This window comes from Rhododendron vialii, chromosome 7a (assembly GCF_030253575.1).
Source record: "Rhododendron vialii isolate Sample 1 chromosome 7a, ASM3025357v1".
In the NCBI taxonomy this organism is placed as follows: domain Eukaryota; kingdom Viridiplantae; phylum Streptophyta; class Magnoliopsida; order Ericales; family Ericaceae; genus Rhododendron; species Rhododendron vialii.
The window spans coordinates 41,580,613-41,601,439 of record NC_080563.1 but is presented as its reverse complement, the minus strand read 5'-3'; the positions used below and the strand labels follow the sequence as shown (position 1 = coordinate 41,601,439).

Below are 20,827 nucleotides of genomic sequence, written 5' to 3'. Positions count from 1 at the left end.
CTGATTCTGAAGAAGCTGAGTTTGTTGTGCTTTTGGAGCCAAATTTTAGATTCTGGTGTTTAAGAAGGGTTTTAATTAAATCTTTTATGGCATTCGACACCGCATCCGTGAGTAAGTTTTTAAGCCATCGCAGAAAATGACATTGTGCAACCAAATCCATGAAGACACTCTGGGCCCAACAAATATCATCTTCCAAGAGTATTTGACAAAGCATTTGTGGAGCATTCAGTGAGGATCCGGAGCAAATAGATAGCCACACTGCTCTAGGCCTACCTCTCTGATATTGTGGTGTGGAAATTTTCTAAAATGTCTGCTCACGTGGTCATCTAATTTCCATGGCTTTTCAGTTGTGATTAGTGGGTCTGGAAAGAGTGTTGCAAAATGAGAGGGAATTGAAAAGGGTTGATTTTGGTCCCCAACAACAACAAAGTAGTTTCCGTATACAACTTGTCTAACTTGAAGAGACAATGACCTCCACTCTCATGATGTCCCCTTTCCAATCCTCCAATTGCAATGACAATTTCACAACCTAATAAAGTAGTAGTACTAGTAAGTTTGTAAAATACCAAAAGTACCCAATTAATGCAAAAAGCCCCGAGGCGCATCCTACCATAACAGTAGGATACATGTGGCCGGCTTTGCATAACGTTATCCAAATTAAGTACTTTGACGACAAGAATCATGCATTTCGTGTACAATACCATCAAATTCCGTACCTGAAAACAGTGCAGGACCTGTCACCCTCCCGTGTGCTTGTGGTGGTGGAGGTAGTTCATAAAGCAAGAGGGTGTAGTGATAGAACTTTTGGTTATTATAATGACAATTCAAGACCAAAGTTGAATGAACTAAGGAATGGTTGACAATCTTGGGTAGGCAAAGTTCCTCTTTTTGAGTAGTTCAAACTTCTTCAAAGTGGGCATAGGGTTAGCCATTTAGGCATAGCCGTTTCGGAAAGGGTCATACTCTTTCAAACAAATACTCCACTAAAAAGTGTTTTTCCTCTCTAGTAGGTAAGGGCAAACATTAGTTCTTTCCCATCTCCATTAATCTCCACCTTCCCCCATAAACTGCCAAAAATTCCTTGAACCAAGACAATTTCTCCTCCTAGAAAAGAGAAAAGTGTGAAAAAAAAATGAATAGAAAAAAGGAAGAAAAGTGGAGTAAGTGGAAAACGACAGATAAAAGATGATGAGTGGCACATCTGAATCTGATGTAAAACCACTTGAACGTTAGTGCAAAATCCTCTTCACCCAAAAAGAAAGAAATTGCAAATTCTTTCGTTTCCTTATTCTATTCAGCGCAAACGCCATCATAGATGACAATATGTGATTTCGGATGTTTGTGCTAAAATCTATAGATTTCATCCAGTTACTTTCCAAAAGTTTTATTCAATCCGAGGAATTAAGATTTGTGTCTTGGTCTTGTCTAGGAACAGGAGGCCATGGCAGCAGCTCCGGGAACTTAGGACCAGTGGGATTCGGACGAGTTCTTAGAGAGGAAAAGGGCGTCCGGATACTTGAATTTTACGGCAACTTACAAGATTGCTCAAACTTGGAAGCAGAGCTACGGGGCCTCCTCCGAGGCTTTGAATTGATCCAGGACCAAGGAATGGCTTCGGTACAAGTAGAATCTGACAACTCCAACGCCGTGCGAATGATTAACGAAGGTTGCTGTCCAGCCTAATGCCCCATACAGTAGCTTAGCAAGTGAGTGCCGCACAATCATGGTTTCAACCGGATGCGCACTGAAACACATCTTGCGCGAAGGCAACAAGGTTGCGGACAAGATGGCTAAAATGGGTGCTCACCAAGATGATCAAAGGTGTTAGGTAGCAATATTTGAGGTTTAAAAACAATGTTGTTACAACATGGTATCTTTAATGTATTTGTCATCCCTATTCCATTGATTCCCGTGGCTCAAACGTGTGCTACAATACTAGAGCCAATGAATAGTTACAATTGCTGTCACGAAAAAGATTGAATTTGAGAAAGATCAAACAAGACAGATGTCCTTAAAAAATGAAAATATTGAGCTTGTTACTTGATCGGCGAAGGCAACCGGAGTGGAATTACATAACTACTTCGTCGCCGTTGACAAAGCAATTAACCCCTTTTCGCTCAACAGCCCTCTATTATGACAAGTAGATAATTGTAATTGTTAATAGAATCCACATTAATTTACATTCGCCAGAGCCAGGGCAAGATGTAGGTCCAATCTTTCAGTTTTGGGCTGGATTTAAGACTCATATACCAATAGATGCTGATGAGTCCAGTCTATTGCAAGAATTTCTTGTATACACTCCTAACCCAACCTATAAATCTCAACACCAGATCTTGCGGTTGCATTTGACTGAACGCACTGAAACCATACCCTCGATAGATTTTGATGCTCCAGGGGAATTAACGACCAGCTAATACACTTATCACTGATTCTCCAACGACCTCTCATCCATCATCAACAAGGGGTCCATGAAAAGTCATCGCTGAAGATGCTCACAAGTGAAAACAAGTTTGATGCTCGTCGTCTCCAGAAAAAGAAGTTGAAGAATGAGATGTTGAAGGGGTAAAGGCATCAAGAGCAAATCTATCACTTATTCCGACGCATCACCTATAAACGGAAAACTTGTAATGGTTATTGATGAGCAGTTAAGAGAGACAACCATGGCTATTCTGGGGTCACTGGTATAGCTCATGTCAATGCCTAGTCCTAACGAGAACTCAAATAGAGAAATTCTAATGAGGATGTTCGTGCAGGGATATATCAAGAGTTTGTGGGGGTAAAGAAAGGTGCCTAAATTCAAGAAATTTACTGTTTCAGCAAAGTCAAAAATGATCATAGCTTGCCCCATTAACATGGCCACCAAATATGCTTCCAACTATCATTTCTAACCTCTAGCATGCCCGCTTCGGCGAGAAAGTGTGGAAATCACTGAAAATATAAGGTATCTTGTTGCGCTTACTTCTATAGCAATGATTTTACAAGCTCATACCATTTCCATAGCAATGATTCTCAAGAAATATGCTTCCAACTATCATTTCTAACCTCTAGCATGCCCGCTTCGGCGAGAAAGTGTGGAAATCACTGAAAATATAAGGTATCTTGTTGCGCATACTTCTATAGCAATGATTTTACAAGTTCATACCATTTCCATAGAAATGATTCTCAAGAAAATAAACAAGACAGAGTACTGTAGCTACTCATGAGCAAGTACGTCAACAAGAGTCTGGACAGCAGTAAAAATACATCATGTTCCCGACAAATTATCTTCACTATCACTTTATTGAACACAATTCAGCAAAGATGTTCAACATATTCGGTCATAACAGCAACACACTGGCAGAGCACCATATGCTTACCAGTTTCAGCTTCTCAATGGGATGCCTGAAAGCAAGAGAGAGAGAGAGAGAGAGAGAGAGAGAGAGAGTCATCCAGAATGACAAACATGTCATACAAATGCATCAAATACAACCACAACGTATGACTAACCAACCATCCTATTTATGTACCTAAAAGTTATTTGCAAAAGACTTTTTGAGTTGAAAACCATTAGTATCTAAATGCATTGCATGACAAACCGTACAACAAATTGAAGAAAGAGAACCAAGGAAAGCTTGCGAAGAAGAAGAATCGACTTTGAAGCTGCATACTAGACCTATAGAAAGAAGTCCAATTCATTTAGCCACAACTTAAGATGAATATCTGTACAGTCAGCATTTTAAAGAGAGTTATGTTTGGATGATTCAATTATCTTCTAGGCCTACGGAGACGCTGAACTATCAACTCCATATGCTGTTGATGTTTTGCATGATTAGAATTCTTTATTCATACATGATCCTGAAAAACAAGACAAAGTCCTTCTTTAACGAGACGGATCAGAGAGAATTATTCTTGTGCTTGTGAGCATAAGAAAATTATTCTGGTTTCAAGTATTAATAAGAAAATGAAAACAATATGAGCTTCTTCTGCATTAAGTGGTTCTTACAGGCTCAACATTCACTTGACCTTTTCTAAGGTGAAACAATTGAACATATGCAAATTACCTCGTGGCCATGCCCATGGTCATCGGCATGATCTTCATGGCCTTCCCAAGGGTGTCGCCAACCCTAAGAACAAAGAGACCAATTAAGGGAAAACAAAACAACGAAAAAGAATACATTACATAACATTTGGACAATAACAACAAGAGGAAAATGGAAAACGAAAGCTCACCAAGACTACAGGACCATCTTGCTTAGCCCTATAGAAAACCCAAAACCTGAAACATGACACCAACACATATTCTCAGTAAGTGAGCCTGCTGGATTGGAAATGCAAACTGGGTGAGGGTGTGGATGTGGATTCAAAACAGGAACAAAACCATTGCAACTGTCAGCTGAACATGTAAGAAAAACACACCGAAGAAAAATCATGTAAGGAAAAAATGCAACCTTTAAATCCTCAACTTCATAAGCTGCGCAAAGGGCTGCCCCCTCTTCCTTTCTGTCTATTTTATCTGGCATTGATACTTGGTTTCGAAATTATTACTTGTCTGAGATAATAACAAAGACCCAACAATAATGGGTACCTCCCAAAACTTATATTATCCTCCCTTGCTTTTTACACTAGATGAAGGGACCTCTCGTTAGTCAAATTTAAAGCATTTAGGGGAACTGGCCAATGCAGCAATTCTGAGAAACTAAATACCAACAATTACCTTTTCCTCTTAATGGGAAAGATAGAAGTGTATATGCTATCCCCAATACCAAACACCCATCACATCATCGACCTTCATAACCAAACACCACCTTTTATTCCCCCTTCTGCGAACTAACTCCACTGCTACCTTTCTCTGTCTTGTCTGATCTCTCCCTAAATTGCATGTAGAGTCAGTCAGATGCCCCCGAAAAATCCTTACAGACCTAACTGATAGCCAAGGGTCATGCTACACCATGTCCCTTCCAGAGCACATGGAGACCTTCCTGGCATAAGGCACTGCTCTAGAAAGCACCGGGAGAAGAAGTGTGAGAGGTGTCATCAATTAAGCACTACTCTAGCATGCATCTAGATGTTCATCTACATATTCCACCAGAGAATCGTGTTCAATGTATTGACTAGTTCCATCAATTGCATCTCTGCTAATTGATACTTGGCCAGTCTGTAATTCCATAAGAACAACTCCAACATCAAAAACATAGCTTTCAGAGGTAACAAGCTCGTCGCAGTAGTACCTCGTTTTCAATGTGACATTAACATACAAACATCTGACACTACATATAGTTTACTAAAAGTGAGAAAGGAGATGAATGGTAGCAGCTATGGAACAGTAGTGTTTTTAAATAGGCAAAAATTGCAAAAATATGTTGAAAACAGGAGATATAAATACATTTAATCGGAAACTACGAGGGAATCTTGCAGGTGTTGCCCTTGCCCAACAGTTCAAGTTGGAGGTCAAAATCTTGTCAGGGCAAAGAATTCCCTAAAGTACACGATCCATTTAATTCTTTTAATTCAGGGACACATACCCCATTGGTTTTAGAGATTCTGCACTTTTAGTCCACACAACTGGAGAAACAGATCTGCTCAGACTTTCTTTACCGATATTCCTTCTCCCAGCACCAGCACGCTCTGGCTCCAAGACCTCTTCAACTAAATTGTTTATTGCTCCTTTTTCTTTACCTCAGATTGTACACCTAATTGTTCACTTCTTCAAAATATGGACTGTCACAGAGAGATCCTAGACTGTATCTTCAAAAGTACTATTCCTAGAACTCTATGCAATCCATTGAATTTCGTCATCCGTAATCTGAGGAGCTCTATTTAGCTCATTTCTTATTAGTGTCTACCTTAAGAATGGAGGTCAAATAGGGTTAAGTAGAGAATAGATCCAGCTGATATCCTGCTGATTACAAACAGAGCAAGCAAGTCTGCCTTTTCTTGGGCTATTTGAAGCATTACCCAAAAAAGTATAAACTTGTTTTCTCTTTGAGAGTCTTGTTACTTTTCCAGGGCAACATAGATGACAAAATTTGGATTTCTGAAAATGCCTTGCCTGCCATGTTTATTATGAGGATTATAAGCATATATCCTTCAAGTTTTTTTATTTTTTGATAACCAAGTGTCTAGGCCAGCTTACGCGCACCTCAAATAATCTTGGAGGACCATCAACCCACCGTACACTAGCGGGGGCCATTAGCATATACTTCAAGTTGACGATTCAAAATTCCCCTAATAGGCCTCTCTCAACAGATTCATTACAGCAATTCTTCATGACATATTCGAAAACTGCCCGTGGTACCTCAAACCATTATTATCTTTGACCACTTCACACTCATTTGGCAATTCATATATAAAAAAGGGAAATTTTTTCTGTTTATGTACTGTCTGATTAGTTTGAATGACTTTGGGGAGGAATGGAATGACGATTACATTCATCACATGTCAGGATGAGCATTCCAAGAGAATGAGTTGCAGCATCTTGCAACTGACACCAGAAAGGCTCATGAAAAATCATATAGTCGCAACCGAACTATCTACACTTCCATTTCAAACCTAAACGCAAACTAGTTATTCATACCACTAGAATGAAAGGATTTAATTAGTAAGTAATAAAGGCATAGAGAATCCCGACCAAGAAACTTAACAAATCTGCCTAAAACCAACAATCTTGGACTAATCGCATTCAAATCCAATTGAAGCCTAAATTAGATTTACAAGCCCTAAGAAAGTAAAGGACGCGGATCTGAGGTCATAACATACATGAATCAACAATCAAATCCAGATACGACAACAGCACGAATCGACGATCAAGCTAAAAAAAGTTTTTTTTTTTTTTTTGTGTGGTTCAGATAGATAATTGAGAAGAATAACGTGCGACAGAGAGAGAGAGAGAGAGAGAGAGAGAGAGAGAGGAGTGAAATTAGGTTACCACATCATAGCACACATGCCCTTTCCAGTGAGAGTATGCCATCGCTTAGGGTGAGGCAATGTTAAACCCTTGTATGTTGTGCTCGGTCCGTCTCCTCCATGTCCTCCTCCCATCTCTCTCTCTCTCTCTCTCCGGTCGCTGCGACTTCCTCCCAGAAGTAATCTGAGGTAAAATCGACAGAGAGAAAACCAAGAGGCCCAATATCAGGCTTCTAGAAGCCCATCATCAGATGGGCCTATAAACCCATATATCGGGCCTGCGTAGTTAGAGTGGATCTGCTGTGCAGCCTGTGCTGGACCTGGTATTTCAGGCTAGGCAAAGTGGCCCATTGGACCTCACAACCTCCCTTTCCGAGAGAGAGAGAGAGAGAGAGAGAGAGAGAGAGAGAGAGAAACTAATAATATAGCGCCTAAGGCCATCCACGGTGGTATAATCAAAAATGGATAATCAAAAGTTGACACATCAGCTTTTGATTATCGATTTAAGAAGTTGCTAAGCTTAACAATGTTGAGGTCCACAATGGTTACTTTTAATCCATAACCAAAATAAGGGGTCCACTACAATCTCTCTCTCTCTCTCTCTCTCTCTCTCTCTCTCTATGTTTTCCACCATTGATCACTTTCCTCCATTACATTTTTTTTTTGGCAAAAATATATCGTTTACGTACCTTCCTTAATTTTGGGGAAAATTGGTGACTTTCATCCCTCATATTATGAATTTGGAAAAAAATTCATGTACTCAAAAAAAAAAAAATCAGATGTGCTCTTGAATTTGGAAAAAAATGCAAGGTTCTTCATGTACTCAACCACAGGGAGAGGAACGAAAAAAGAATAAAATAGAAACGGGAAAAAAAAGTGAAATACCTTAATCCAGCAATAATGAGTTGAATTGTAGATGATCGAAAGATACGAGCTTCGCTTTTGGAGGGAAAGAAAGAGAAACAGTTTGTGGGTAAAGAGAATGAGATATAGAGCAGGCGAAGAAGAAAATATCATTTGAAACATGCGTGTAAACAATTTTGGAACCAATTAACTTATACGGTGTTTGATCCACAAATTTTGATTATTGAAAAAGGTTGCTAGTTTTGGTTATCCAAAGTCCAAAATTTGATTATTTCTAAGAATGTTGCTAAGTTTGATTATACCATTGTGAGCCATTTTTTACATCAACATTGTTAATTTTAAAAATAATTTACTTTTGATTATACCACTGTAGATGGCCTAACATTGGTACAGTCGGTGGTTTGCTCCCCATACAATAGGGTTTGATTCTTGAAGTCAGACTGTGAGAAAGTAATTTCTTATGAATTTTCTAGTCTCGACATGTGGCCTACCTATGATCAAACCGGGGAGGAAATTAGTTGAGGTCTACGTAAGCTGATCTGAACACCCCTAACCATCAAAAAAGGAAAAAAAAAAAACTAATAATGTTGATAGCTGACCAATAAAAGTAATTATCCACCTTCCTGATCAATCACCAGCATCACATGCAAAAAGAATTCAAAGTCTCCCCACTAGTAGTCCCAAGGGCTAACCTTTATTAAAAGTTTTTTTTACTTTTTTAAAATCATGTACTAACCTTTTATTTCTTCCTTCTTTTGTCTAATACTGTTAGCAACATATGTGAAAGGATAAGTCACATATCAACATTGAATAAATAAGAAACAAGGTTGAATCTTAATATACAATTGGATTCCTCCCCCACTTACAAGGCTTAGTCTTTTAAGTGGGGGAAAATGACGGCTCAGGATATGTTTTGATAATTGATACCCTCTAAGGACATGCTAAGAACAATTGTTAATGCTGAAAATGTCCTGGACGGGTATTAATTATCAAAACATGTCATTGGCCGTCATTTTTCCTTTAAGTGGATATAGGTCATTCAATGTATATTAAGTCCAGGTGATATGGTATAGACTCCATGGTTACTATATATCCAACGGATTGGGCATACGTACACACGGAAAAACCTCAGGATCAGACTCCAAACAAATACATACTATATATTGGGTTTTGTTAATGTATGCCCCTAAGGCATATGCTAAGAACATAATAACTCCCTCTTTTGGCTCACTTTTAAGGGGAATGCAAGACAAAAAATAGTGTCATAAATTATGATCATTTGAAGAGATTAACTTTTACGAACCGGACCAAAAAATTCCTGCTTTAACATTTACTCCTAAGAAACTCACAAATGCACCCATAGCCTATAAAATTCTCTTCCCTCCGAGATTTGTCATTCATTCCCACCTATTTCACTTTTCCAAATTCATATAGAAATATAAATAATTGAAGAAAATTGCACCAATTGCAGAAAATCTCACTCTATTATACATGTACTACTTAATTATTTTTATGTTGACATTTTATGTTATTTTGTTGTTGAATATTTTTAGTATATTTAAATTTTATGGATTCACTCTCTTCTCTTCTTTGTGAACTCTATGGTCATTTTGTCTGTGTTTTAAAGATGGATCTTGTTTTAATTGCACTTACTATTATTTACATTTTTTTTTGTTGCCCTTGGTCGATTAAGATGGAGTGATTAAAAATGTTGACCACAAACTTCAATAATAAATCAAACCGAACCGGTAATCGACAGTTTGGGTTATAGTTTAGAAAAAAAGAAAACTGTCGATTTTGGTTGCAGTTATTGTGGTTTTTGTTTTACCTATGACCGAACCAAATGGTTACCATCCATACTAGTAGAATATTTTTTTCCATTCGTGCTCGATCGGCCCAAAAAAAGGTCCCCAATGACGGACAACATCAAAACGTAGATTAATAAAAAAAATTAATCAAAACATATTAACTGATACTCTCTCCGTCCCTAAATAAGTGTCCGGCGCCGCGCAAAACTAGGACTTACAAAATATGAATGTTTTTCATTAAAATATTTAATTTTTTTTCACAATCTAATAGTACTCATTGCTATCTATTGATTTGTGAAAAAAAAAATTGATTTTTTAAACAAAATAAATGCATTTTTTTGAAGGTCTAGGTTTGCGCTTCGGACACTTATTTAGGGACGGAGGGAGTAGTACAATATTAGAAAGTCATTAATTGATAGTACAATTAGAGAAAGAAAAAATTTAGAAAATGTGAAAGGGCAAAAAGATGGAGGGAAAATGAAAACAAAGGGGAGAGGAAGTAAAAGGGTACGGTGTTTGAGTCAAAAATATAAAAAACATTTCGGTTCATCTAATGTGCCAACTACTATTACTATTTCCTAGGTGAGTGGATCGGATCGAGTTAGTTGAACTCATTTATTGAGCACTAACATATGCCTTTGGGGCATACATTAACAAAACCCCTATATATTTGAGTGACAATTGAAAAGGAAATCGACAAATACTTGTCGGGTGTCCCCAATAGTTGGTTGGAAAGGGCCAGGGATATGGGGCAGGCAAAGTATTTAAGGGCATTGTTGTAGCCAAAACTTGTCCAATCCCATTAATAAATTGACTTGTTATTTGAACTAGAAAACCTTCATATCTCAAACTACAAAAATGCTACGAACACAACACCAAGTACAACTTCTCACATACATGTAGAGCTCATACATAATTTGGAAAAGATGCACTATACCATTGATTTAAGCTTAAAGTAATGGTATGGTCGGATAATAAAGCTCAAATTATTGATATGAGAACATGCAATTCACAAATTTTGTTTGAAAGCCTTCAACATGTGTTTTTCGGGTTAAACAAGCCTTGTCTTAATCTTTTTAAGCTTAAAAACTGGAGGCTGTAAAAAGTGCAAAGAGATTGATAAAGACATCCACGAAAGAATATTGAAACCTCTTGGAGTCGGGTCACAAGAGATAAATCTATTGTGAATTCCCTTCTTCCGACTTGGATGACATATCTTTGACTAGCTTCATGATGAGAGAAATAGTTGAGGTGTATGTAAACTGACTTGAACACGCACCCTTAACCGGGAAAAAAAACAAAACATGCAAGGGTTCTCTCTCTCCCTCCTGTAGGAGAACATGCGGATGCATGCATGCAACACTTTTTTTGGAAAATATATTATATTAGTGTTAATCAAGACCATCAAACGACAACAGAACTTTGTCAAAAAGAAGTGATGATTCGATAAGAAGAAGGAAAAATCATTTGAACAACTCAAAACACATGCATGGTGAAGACAAATTAAGGAAAGTTGGTGGCTCTTTCGCGCTTTGAGAACAAGTTTATCTATTTATTTTTATCGGCAAAAGAAAGTAACATTTCATTCATAACAATAAAATATTACAAGAGATATAAGAAGAATTACAAATAAAACGACGCTACAGACCAAAGAGTTGGCAAGAAACGAGAGCAAGTTAATTTATATTTGAATCTGCTCAAAATATATACTTTAATCAACTCTTTTATGTAAAAAAAAAAAAAATTAATCACTCTTCCAATGTCCATGCATTTAAATTAAAGCGACTTGAGACTGTACATTTTTGTTACTCCCTCCATCCCCATTCTTTAGTTCCTTTTGGGAGTTCGTGCTACTTTTCAATTGATTATATTTTGCAATCTATAAATTTTTAGGTGATTTTTCAAACATCGTTTAAAAGAGCTCATTGACATCTATCAAATAAGATCTATATTGCACATAAATAGTATTACCAATTAAAAGTTATAATTAAGTTTTTATTCAGTTGGAATAGAACGCGAGAAACAAAAGAATGTGGATGGAGGGAGTAATTTCCTAGCTAGCTATAGCTAACGTCAGAGAGTGTGAGATCACTACAAACGTAAACACATTCCTAGAAGTAAACCAAAAGCAATTAAGCTCCCTTACTTCATTCCTTCTCCACTCCAATAAGCAACAAAAGCTAACAACGAGCAACAAAAGTAAAAATGTGTGAGACATGATGCCATCGCAAAATCAATTTTTGAGTCATATTTTCTCCTTATGGAAATAAGATCGATTTTATATTATTATAACATCAATATATATATATATATATATATATATATATATATATATATAAATGCTATAGAAAATTTTGAGTCATATTTTCTCCTTGTGGATATGAGATAAGATAAAGATATATCAATCATGTCTCTATTATAGAAACAATAATAATTATTGGAGTCTTGTATTTACATTTTTTCATTTTGTATTTATTTTGAATTTATATACCTTTGAAAAATTATGTTCTAGATATATGGGGGAGATCTAGGGTACGTAGATCATGCACTTGAGAATTTCACTAAATTGAGAAAGGATATAGAAGAAAATTTTGATTATTAACTCGATTATCTAAGTCATTTTTTGATGAATTTTTTTTGTTCGACCCAAGGATTTAATTGTTGGGGTCCCAAGTTAAACAACTTCTTAGGAGCTGTCTGAATAGATAATAGATTCCAACTATAGAAATTTAAGTCATTAGCACAAAATGCTTTTAAAAAAAAAAATTTCATTGTAGTAACAATTTTATAAGATAAAATGCTCTCAGGGTTGTCGTTTGGGTTAAGCCCCGGTAACCCCAAGGGGGTTGACCAGGTAGTCATAGCATGAGACTTAGGATTTGTTCCCTTTTAAAGTTTTAAATTTGATTTTTTTTGTTAGTAATTCTTGAGGCTATCTCGTATCTCACCTCATGCGTAAGCATGTGGAACGGTTGTGAGAGGTATTATAGTGATTAGTTCAAGGTGCACGCAAGCTGGTTGGGTCACCCTGCATTACAAAAAAAATGCTTGTATTAATGTAGTAATTACAATTTGATTTGACAAGATAAAATGGCTCAGGGTTAAGTCGTTTGGTATAAGCCTTTGTTGTGCTATCAGGGATTTTTGCGACATTTTTTCCTGATGCTTTTGGTGGCATGATCGATGTTATTAGCAGGCCGGATGTCTTCTTGTTTATCTTTTCTGATCGCCCCAATGTTTTTTGATCTGCCCATTGCTGGTTTCTTTTGGAATGTTTGGGCTATAAAAGTATTTTGTGTTTTTAACAAGGGATTAATCGCGATCATATCATTTTAAAAGGCCTAAACGGCACTTGCAAAGGAATCCTTCTAAAATACAAAAAAAAAGATCGAGAAGAAGCTAATTCGCTACCCTACTAACAAAATAGACAAAATTCAACAAAAAAGGATACCTAATCTCTTCCATTGAAACAACAGCACATACCGAATAAAAGACAAGATGACTCTACTTGTTTATCTTTTATGAATTGCTTCGTTCTCCAAGATAATGTGGAATAATACCCCAAGCGTAGGGTTTAACACGTCGATTGAAGCATAATAAACCGGAAATCCGGGATTGTACTCAAGGGAATAATTATATGGCTTGATCGGATTTGTAGATGCAAGTAAGGGCTTTCGACTTTTAGACAACCAACTTTGTTTTACATTAAACGGTGGAAATAAAAGGCTAAATTAAAAACAAATTAACTAGAGAAAAGATAGGTTAGGTTTAGGAATTATTAGCACTCAAGACTCAAGCTAAATCACACTCTTCACCCAACTACACAATTTAAGATACTTGATTATAGTTCTCAAATCAGAAGATAAAATGATTTGAGAACCAAGCTAGCTCTAGAATTCATTTGGCAAATACCTCGAGCGACAGAGCTCTAAGCATCATGTGTGGTGGGTAGGCGATGCTCCCACCTACACATGATCAAAGAGGTTAACACCTCGGTAATTTGTCAAACAAATCCGAACCCCACATCAATTTTCAAATCAAAGTTTAAAGCTTTATTGGGAGCAAAATGCAATTTTCGCCCAAGCCATGAGATGCTAATCATCCCATGACCTAACCTTGAAAACTACTCACCCATATCTAGAGAGATAGGAGCAAGCAAAAATCTAGCTATCATAATGAAATAACAAGACTTGAAATAAACTAGAGATTATGATAGATCGGGAGAAAATAAACAACTTTAATTAAGGCAACAATAACAAGAATTAACAACTAAGGGCAGAAATTGAAATATTCAAAACTGAAAAATGAAGAACACTCAAGAACAACTACAAATCTAGATCTAGATCTAAAATTATGTAAGCGAATCTAAATCTACTTGTTTGTACAAAACAATGACATAAGCTTTTATACTCCGGGGATCCTCGCCTGGAATATTCCCAAGATGCTCAGAAAATTCGCTCTTAAGTCCCTTGGCATCGATGGCAACGGGCTTAGAGTGCTCTGCTATGGGGGTCGGCATCGATGGACTGTAAGACTTGACATCGATGCCGAGCTGGTTAGGGGACTGGACCACTAAGGGTCTCGGCATCGATGGAACTTTTTCCTTGACATCGATGCCGAGATGGTTAGCTCGATGCTTGGCCGTCATCCTTTGCCTTGCTGCCTGCCTCTTGCTCGGACAAATCTGGTTCTGCTCGGGCAAATCTACTTTCTGCTTGGGCAAATCAGGTTCTGCCTTGGCCATCCAGCTTCTGCCTTGGCCATTTCTGGTTCTGCTCGGGCAATGACATGCCTTACGCATCGAAAACTCCCCTGTTTTGGCGATTCATCTATAAAACAGACTAGAACACTCTACAGGCAAACAACGTTAACAATAACTAATTAGTAATTAAATTAAACTAAAACTAAACACTAGCGCACCCTACATTACATTCTCGGGTGCTTATCATGAATCAATTTGACCCAATATTCATTACAAAAATCATATCCTTAACATTTCCTTCTTTTTAGGTTAAGGGTTTGTATGAAAAATAACCAAATCTGAATAAAGCAACAAGAAATATTCCAAATATTCAAAAACTGTATATGATAAAAATGAAATATGACGTGAAAACGAAGAGTGATTGAAAAAATCCGAGACTCTATTGTTCAGCGAAAATCTGACTGTCCGAAATAGGACTTTCCTCGCCAAAGTGTCAAGGTCAACCTTATGGCTTAGACATAACTTTCTCATATCCACATTATATACTTCCATGCATGGTTTGGTACTGTGGGCACGCTACCCGGAAATGCTCGATTAGTGAAATTGGGTGCGGCCCTTTTTTTGTTGGAAAAGCGCGGCGAAACGCTTCGATTCAGAGTCGCCACTCGGGTTTTAGCGGTGAAAACACCCAAGGAACCGAACTCGAGAACGTTTGTCACGTTTGTTTGATTTTGAAAAGGGCATGTAGACTGGTCCGTCGTCACCTTCGATATCTGAAGTTCGGGAGCCAAGTTACGAGAGGGGAAGGGTTTTATGGCACCCCTCTCGCCCAATCCGGAGATCGGTCTCTACTCGGGCATTTTATGAAACGTTTGCATTTTTCTCTCATTTGATCATTTCTTAGCCAGCTAGGGCGGGGGAACAGTTAACGGGGGTTAAAACTTATAACAAGTTGTGATTGATGTGGCAAAATATTTATGGATGACTTGATTGCAATGCTAAATATAGATTGAGAACAAGCACTGAGCAAACTGGATAATTTGAAGTACGCTGCCTTGCAGGGGCGCGAGCAAATTCTGTGTCAGCATGCACTGGCCGAGCCACTGCATGCTGATACAACATGCGCACGCCACAACATAAGTGGCGTACTCCACTTGTTTGTTTACTCAGTTTTTGTTTTCAACCCTCTGGGCTCTGGAAAGGGACCAGCGCACACCCAGGACAAACCATGCAGTTAAATAAAGCGGAATATATACTTACAGACAGATGAGATGGCTTGAAGCCATGAAAATAGACAAGAAACCCCCTAAACAGAGCGGGGACATGAAAGAGGTCAAGATTAAGCTAAGATGCAAGGGCCAGCCACTGGATCCTGGGGCAAACTGTCGTACGCCACTCATGGATAGCCGTACGCCACTTTGACCTTGATCCAATGCTTGGCTTTGCATCATCTGGGCTCTGGAACATGACCAAAAGGATCCCAGAGGCCTTTTAAACAAGCAAAGAGTAAGCAATAACTACTATATCTAAATAGTTCTAAACATACAGAAAGCAGTAAATTGGTTATTTAGCATGCAAAGGGTGATTGACAGAAAGATAAGATGATAGAAATAGTGATCTATGATCCCCACGCCAGTGGTGCTCGTTCTGCCATTACTGGAGTACGGCATAGGCGTACTGGCGTGCGCCATATTCCGTCTCATACGATTGTTGTATTTCGCTAGTTTAAGGCCAGGACTAGTATTATTTACCAGCCTGGGCCTTACTGGTTCCCCTCAGGGGTCGAAAATAGAAAAGAACGTAAAGGTGGTATACCTTTTGGTATTGAGGTTTGAAGGTTGTGTTGAGCTTTAGAGGTTGAAGATGGAGGCTGTATAGTGGCTGAGTATCAGTGGGTGTATGGAAGTAGACTTCTTTCCTTTCTCTTTCAATAGAAGAAGAAGAAGAGCAAGAAGAGAGGAGAAAGGAGCTTTATGTTTCTTAATGAGGCTAACCCCTTGCAAAATGAATGCAAGGGGGGTATTTATAGGGGAGAGAGACTGAGATCAGTCTGGTGATAAGGCCATGTTTGGCTGGCCTTAAGTGAAAATGGAGCCTTCAATGCATTAAATGCATGGGACTAGTTGATGGGGGGTGTAGGAGAGAGAGGGAACGCCCCCGCCGAATGAAATCATCAGGGACACTGTGGCCGACGTCAGGGTGGCACAAAAGTCCCGCCCATGTGGCTGAATAAAGTTGATTTGACTGGATTTGACTGGCGTGCGCCACTAACTAACTGGCGTGCGCCAATAAAAGCTGGGCCCATGGTCGATGACTGACACATGGCAGATAACTGGCGTACGTCACCAATGTACTGGCGTAGGCCAGTTGGGTTTTGCCGGGGCCGTTTGGCTCTGGTTTGAAAGGTTTGAAAGAGGTTCGGGACGCTCAAAGTTCAAACACACCTTCGTCCTCAAACTGTTCTCGACTATAATCATCATTGGGGTAATAAGGGATCGACAAATAACGTTATCTGGGTAGTCCAGAATGGGGTGTCTACAGGTACTCATGTTAAGATTTACTTAAGAAGCTCAAATTAATTAAAGAGAGAATTATTCAATGCTAGTCACTACAAGAAATTACACAATTCCCGACTAATTTTCTCGACTAAATAAAATTTAGTCGGAAATATTTACATCATTGCCGACTAATTACAATTTAATCGGAAAAAAGTAAAACTATCACCGACTAAATAATTTTGGTCGCCGAAACACTATTTCCCCGACTAAAATTATGTTTTAGTCGCTAAGCATGTGGCGCGAAGGAAGAAATTTCGCACGTCATGGGGGGATTTTTGGCCAACTAAATATTGTAGTTAGGTAATATCATTTAATCTGAATTAAAAAATCAAATACATTTAATCTGAAATAAAAATAATGCCGACTAAACAAAATGTAGTCGGTAATTATTTTATTTGCCGACTAAAAGTAAAATTTAGTCGGGAATAATCATTTTTCCCAATTGAATAAAATAGAAAATGAAGGTACATTTTTCCGACTAAATATTGTAGTTGGGTAATATCATTTAATCTGAATTAAAAAATCAAATACATTTAATCTGAAATAAAAATAATGCCGACTAAACAAAATGTAGTCGGTAATTATTTTATTTGTCGACTAAAAGTAAAATTTAGTAGGGAAAATTTATTTTTCCCAATTGAATAAAATAGAAAATGAAATTACATTTTTCCGACTAAATATATTTTAGTCATGGAATATCATTTTTTCCCTCTTTTTTAAAAATTTCAAAGAAACGAAATATTTGTTCCAACTACATTGATCACGCTGCAACCTTTCCGATCACTACCGCTCATTTTTTTTCCCTTCTTAATCATGAGATTCTCGTAAAATTTTGGCTCAATCGGCCCAAAAAAGCCCCATTATCAACACAGAAATTCTTAAATGTAAAGAATTTTGTTGTCCGATTAAAGTGTATATCCATATGCGATTAACTTCATCCTTGGTACGAATGTTCAAATTCATATTACGTTAAAGATAGATGATTTCGATCGTGAAAAAATACCTCAGGTGGGGCTTGGTTAGTTCACTATAATACTTAAACGTCTCCGGACACATTAAATGTCTTTCGATAATGTGGTCGCCAATACCAAATGATCTCCAATTTTAGTAACAATGTTATAATAAGTAAGATGTGAAATCCTAACGGTTCAGATCAATCATTATAAATAATGACTCGGCAGTTACCTTAACTATATATATGTTTGATACATTTGATAATTAACTAAGTCTTATGTTGTACTTGTTGTTGCAGTAGACACAAGATCGCGAGACAAACTTGAAGATCAAGACCGTTGATTTTGTTGCACTTGTTGAATTATTTATTCTCGTGAATTTGCGGCTCGATCAGGTTTAGAATATCCTTTTATCGAGACGTGAATTCATTAGAAAAACAGTATTTTTTGTTCGATCAATTGTCTAATGGAAAACGATCAACTGTAATTTCAGTAAGAATGATTTAACCGATAATATTAGAGAAGATAAATGGTTCTAATCGCGCAAAAAAATCTCAAGTGGGGCTCACGTTGTGTGTTATAAGACTTTAATGTTTTTGGACTCAGTAAAAGGGTTCCCAACTAAAAGAATTATTCCCAGACTAAATATTTAGTTGGCCAAGATAAACAAATTACCGACTAATTAATGTTTAGATGGGGAAGATATGTTTTTTTGCGCCAAACTGAAAATTTTCGCCAAAAAAAATGGCGGGACTTGGGTAATTTCCGACTAACTAGTTAGTCTTAGTCGGCAACTCTTTTTTAACATGAAACGGCACCGTTAAACCGTTACACCTTATCAAAACTCATCTAGTTATACACGCTCCCCCATCTCCCTCACTGCGTCAATCAGTTCATCTCCATCTTAATCAACCACCATCGTTCCAGCTCCTCTCTCCTCTGACTGTCTCTCTCTTGCTCTCCTCTAACTATCTCTCTCTCGCTCACCTGGCTCCTGCTAGGTTCTCTCTCTCTCTCTCTCTCTCTCTCTCTCTCTCTCTCTCTCTCCAGCCATGGGCGATTTCTCCACGCCTCTCTCCCTCTCTCAATCACCACCTGGTTTTATGTGAATCTAGGGTTCCGATTGAAGCCATGGCTAGCTATCTCACTGCTTAAATCCATAACTTGTCGTAGCCGTCTTCAATTTCACAATGGTGGTCGGTGTCTTTGGAAGGGGGAAGGGGGTAAGTGTTTGCAATCAAAGGAAGGAGAAAAGTTGAATACATGCCTTACCTGTCTTGGCCTCTGTTGAAATGCACTTGAGTTGTGTCCATTATGTTTTTGTAGTTGGAGCCTTGGTTGTCGGCTAGCGGAGTTAGGCAATTGAGGAGAACGGGCTGACGGAGGGAGGGTGTAATGCTTTTTTTCTGGAGGCCAGGGGAGGGGTTGTTTTGTATTGTTTACGTTGGAGTGTTGCATTGTGTCGGTTAGGAATGGGCGTGGGGTTTGTATCGTTTATGTTGGAGTGTTACTTTGTGTCGATTGGGAAGGGGCCTGGGGTGGGCAAGTTCAAGGGGTTTTTTTTGGAACATAAGAGTAGAAAATATTTTCGTACATTTAAAAAAAGTAGTATAGATGAGCATGACAATATTTTGATATAATAAAACAAACATTTGGTTACTTCTGGTGGAAGAATAAAATAGCAAGATTAACGTATATATATAGTTGTTGAACTTACAAATTAGATGGCTCTCTTCATTCTTATACCCATACTCAAAAAATGTTATTGTATGTGCATGTATCAATATCATGGTGTTAGGTTTCTTTTCTTCCCTTGATATACCATTGTCAAGTTTGTACCAATATCATAGGTCTTATTATTGTGTTTTGTTTTTTTTCACAGATATTGGAGTATCTGACATCTCGTTAAGGACTGTATATGAAGAAATTGGATTTTTGCCGTGGATTCTACCATAATTTAGTTTTCTCGCTATTGAACTTTCCTATTATTTTGCGCTCTAGGGCTTGGATATGATATGTTTGATCCTACGTACACTTTTCGTGGTATGATTTTTTGTTGTTTTGTACTACGTACTATGCGAATTCGGATACCGTTTATTGAGTATTTTGGTGAACACAATTTATTTATGGAAGTTATGAATGAATTGTACTTCAATTTCCTTACTTGATTACAGTAGATTGGTGAATAGATGTTGCTTACTTTATGTCATGCCCTCGATTTTCAACATAAATAAATAATTCATTTCAATAAAGGGTCCTTGCATAAGATAAATAATACCCAAAAGAGTTCCTACCTGTTTAACTTTACAAACAAGTCCCCAAGTTTAAAGATTTACAACTTTGGCACTCCGGCCCCAAATAAACTTAAGTACGAGTACGAACAAGTTGACAAGTTTCAAAAGGTTTTGTCAAAGGAAATTCTTGAATGAATAGTTACAGAGCCATCTTTATCAAAAGAAAGTCAATTACAAAGATGTTTAAGTAACTACATGAGGTTATCTTCCAAAAAGTCTTTCATTCTCAAGCACACATTGCATGCGAGCTATTGTCCAGCGTTTGAACCTGAAAAGAAAGATTAGGTTGAGCTACACTAGCCTAGTAGGAAAATCTCTACCAATTCTATGTATGAATATAATGATACGGGTAGAAGGAATGAAGTCAAGAGATTCAGCTCAATCAATGGTCAACAACGAACTCACAAGAATGCCAATAAGATCATTCTAAGACGTGCCTTTGTCTTAATATGCCAACTAGTTCACAAGACATTAACAACTCTAGCAATCTCGACGCGACACTCTATCGCCAATTCCCACCATCTGTATTTCCACCCCTTGCGTTACCGTATAACATCACGAAGGTTATCGTATTACCATCCCTTGCGTTACGTGAACCCTAACAACTTGGATCACCGTATTACCACCCCTTGCGTTACGTGACCCACTTGAGTCTCCGTATTACCACTCCTTGCGTTACGAGACTCTCTACCGCAACTTCCGACACATATTACTTTCTTATTCACTATGCTAGCGAAGACTTCCAAATGATCACACTCAAACAAGA

The 20,827-nt window shown here is 37.8% G+C and overlaps 1 protein-coding gene across 4 annotated transcripts in view; it reads right to left on the bottom strand.

Moving 5' to 3' along the window:
* Positions 1–3,082: 3,082 nt before the first annotated feature.
* The window catches only part of LOC131334062 (NADH dehydrogenase [ubiquinone] 1 beta subcomplex subunit 2), a 79,383-nt gene continuing 61,638 nt past the window's right edge, over positions 3,083–20,827 (bottom strand). Inside the window, exons 1-5 of one of the 4 annotated variants that reach the window (XM_058368933.1) lie at positions 18,807–18,811; positions 6,905–7,036; positions 4,210–4,255; positions 4,041–4,103; positions 3,083–3,381 (exon numbers count right to left, since the gene is read on the bottom strand). In XM_058368933.1, coding sequence (XP_058224916.1) covers positions 3,370–3,381; positions 4,041–4,103; positions 4,210–4,255; positions 6,905–7,017 — 234 coding nt within the window. In that variant the 5' untranslated portion in view covers positions 7,018–7,036; positions 18,807–18,811 and the 3' untranslated portion in view covers positions 3,083–3,369. Of the gene's footprint in view, positions 3,653–4,040; positions 4,104–4,209; positions 4,256–6,904; positions 7,083–18,806; positions 18,812–20,827 lie in introns of those variants that run through there. The other 3 variants (XM_058368932.1, XM_058368931.1, XM_058368930.1) reach the window with 3 other exon arrangements.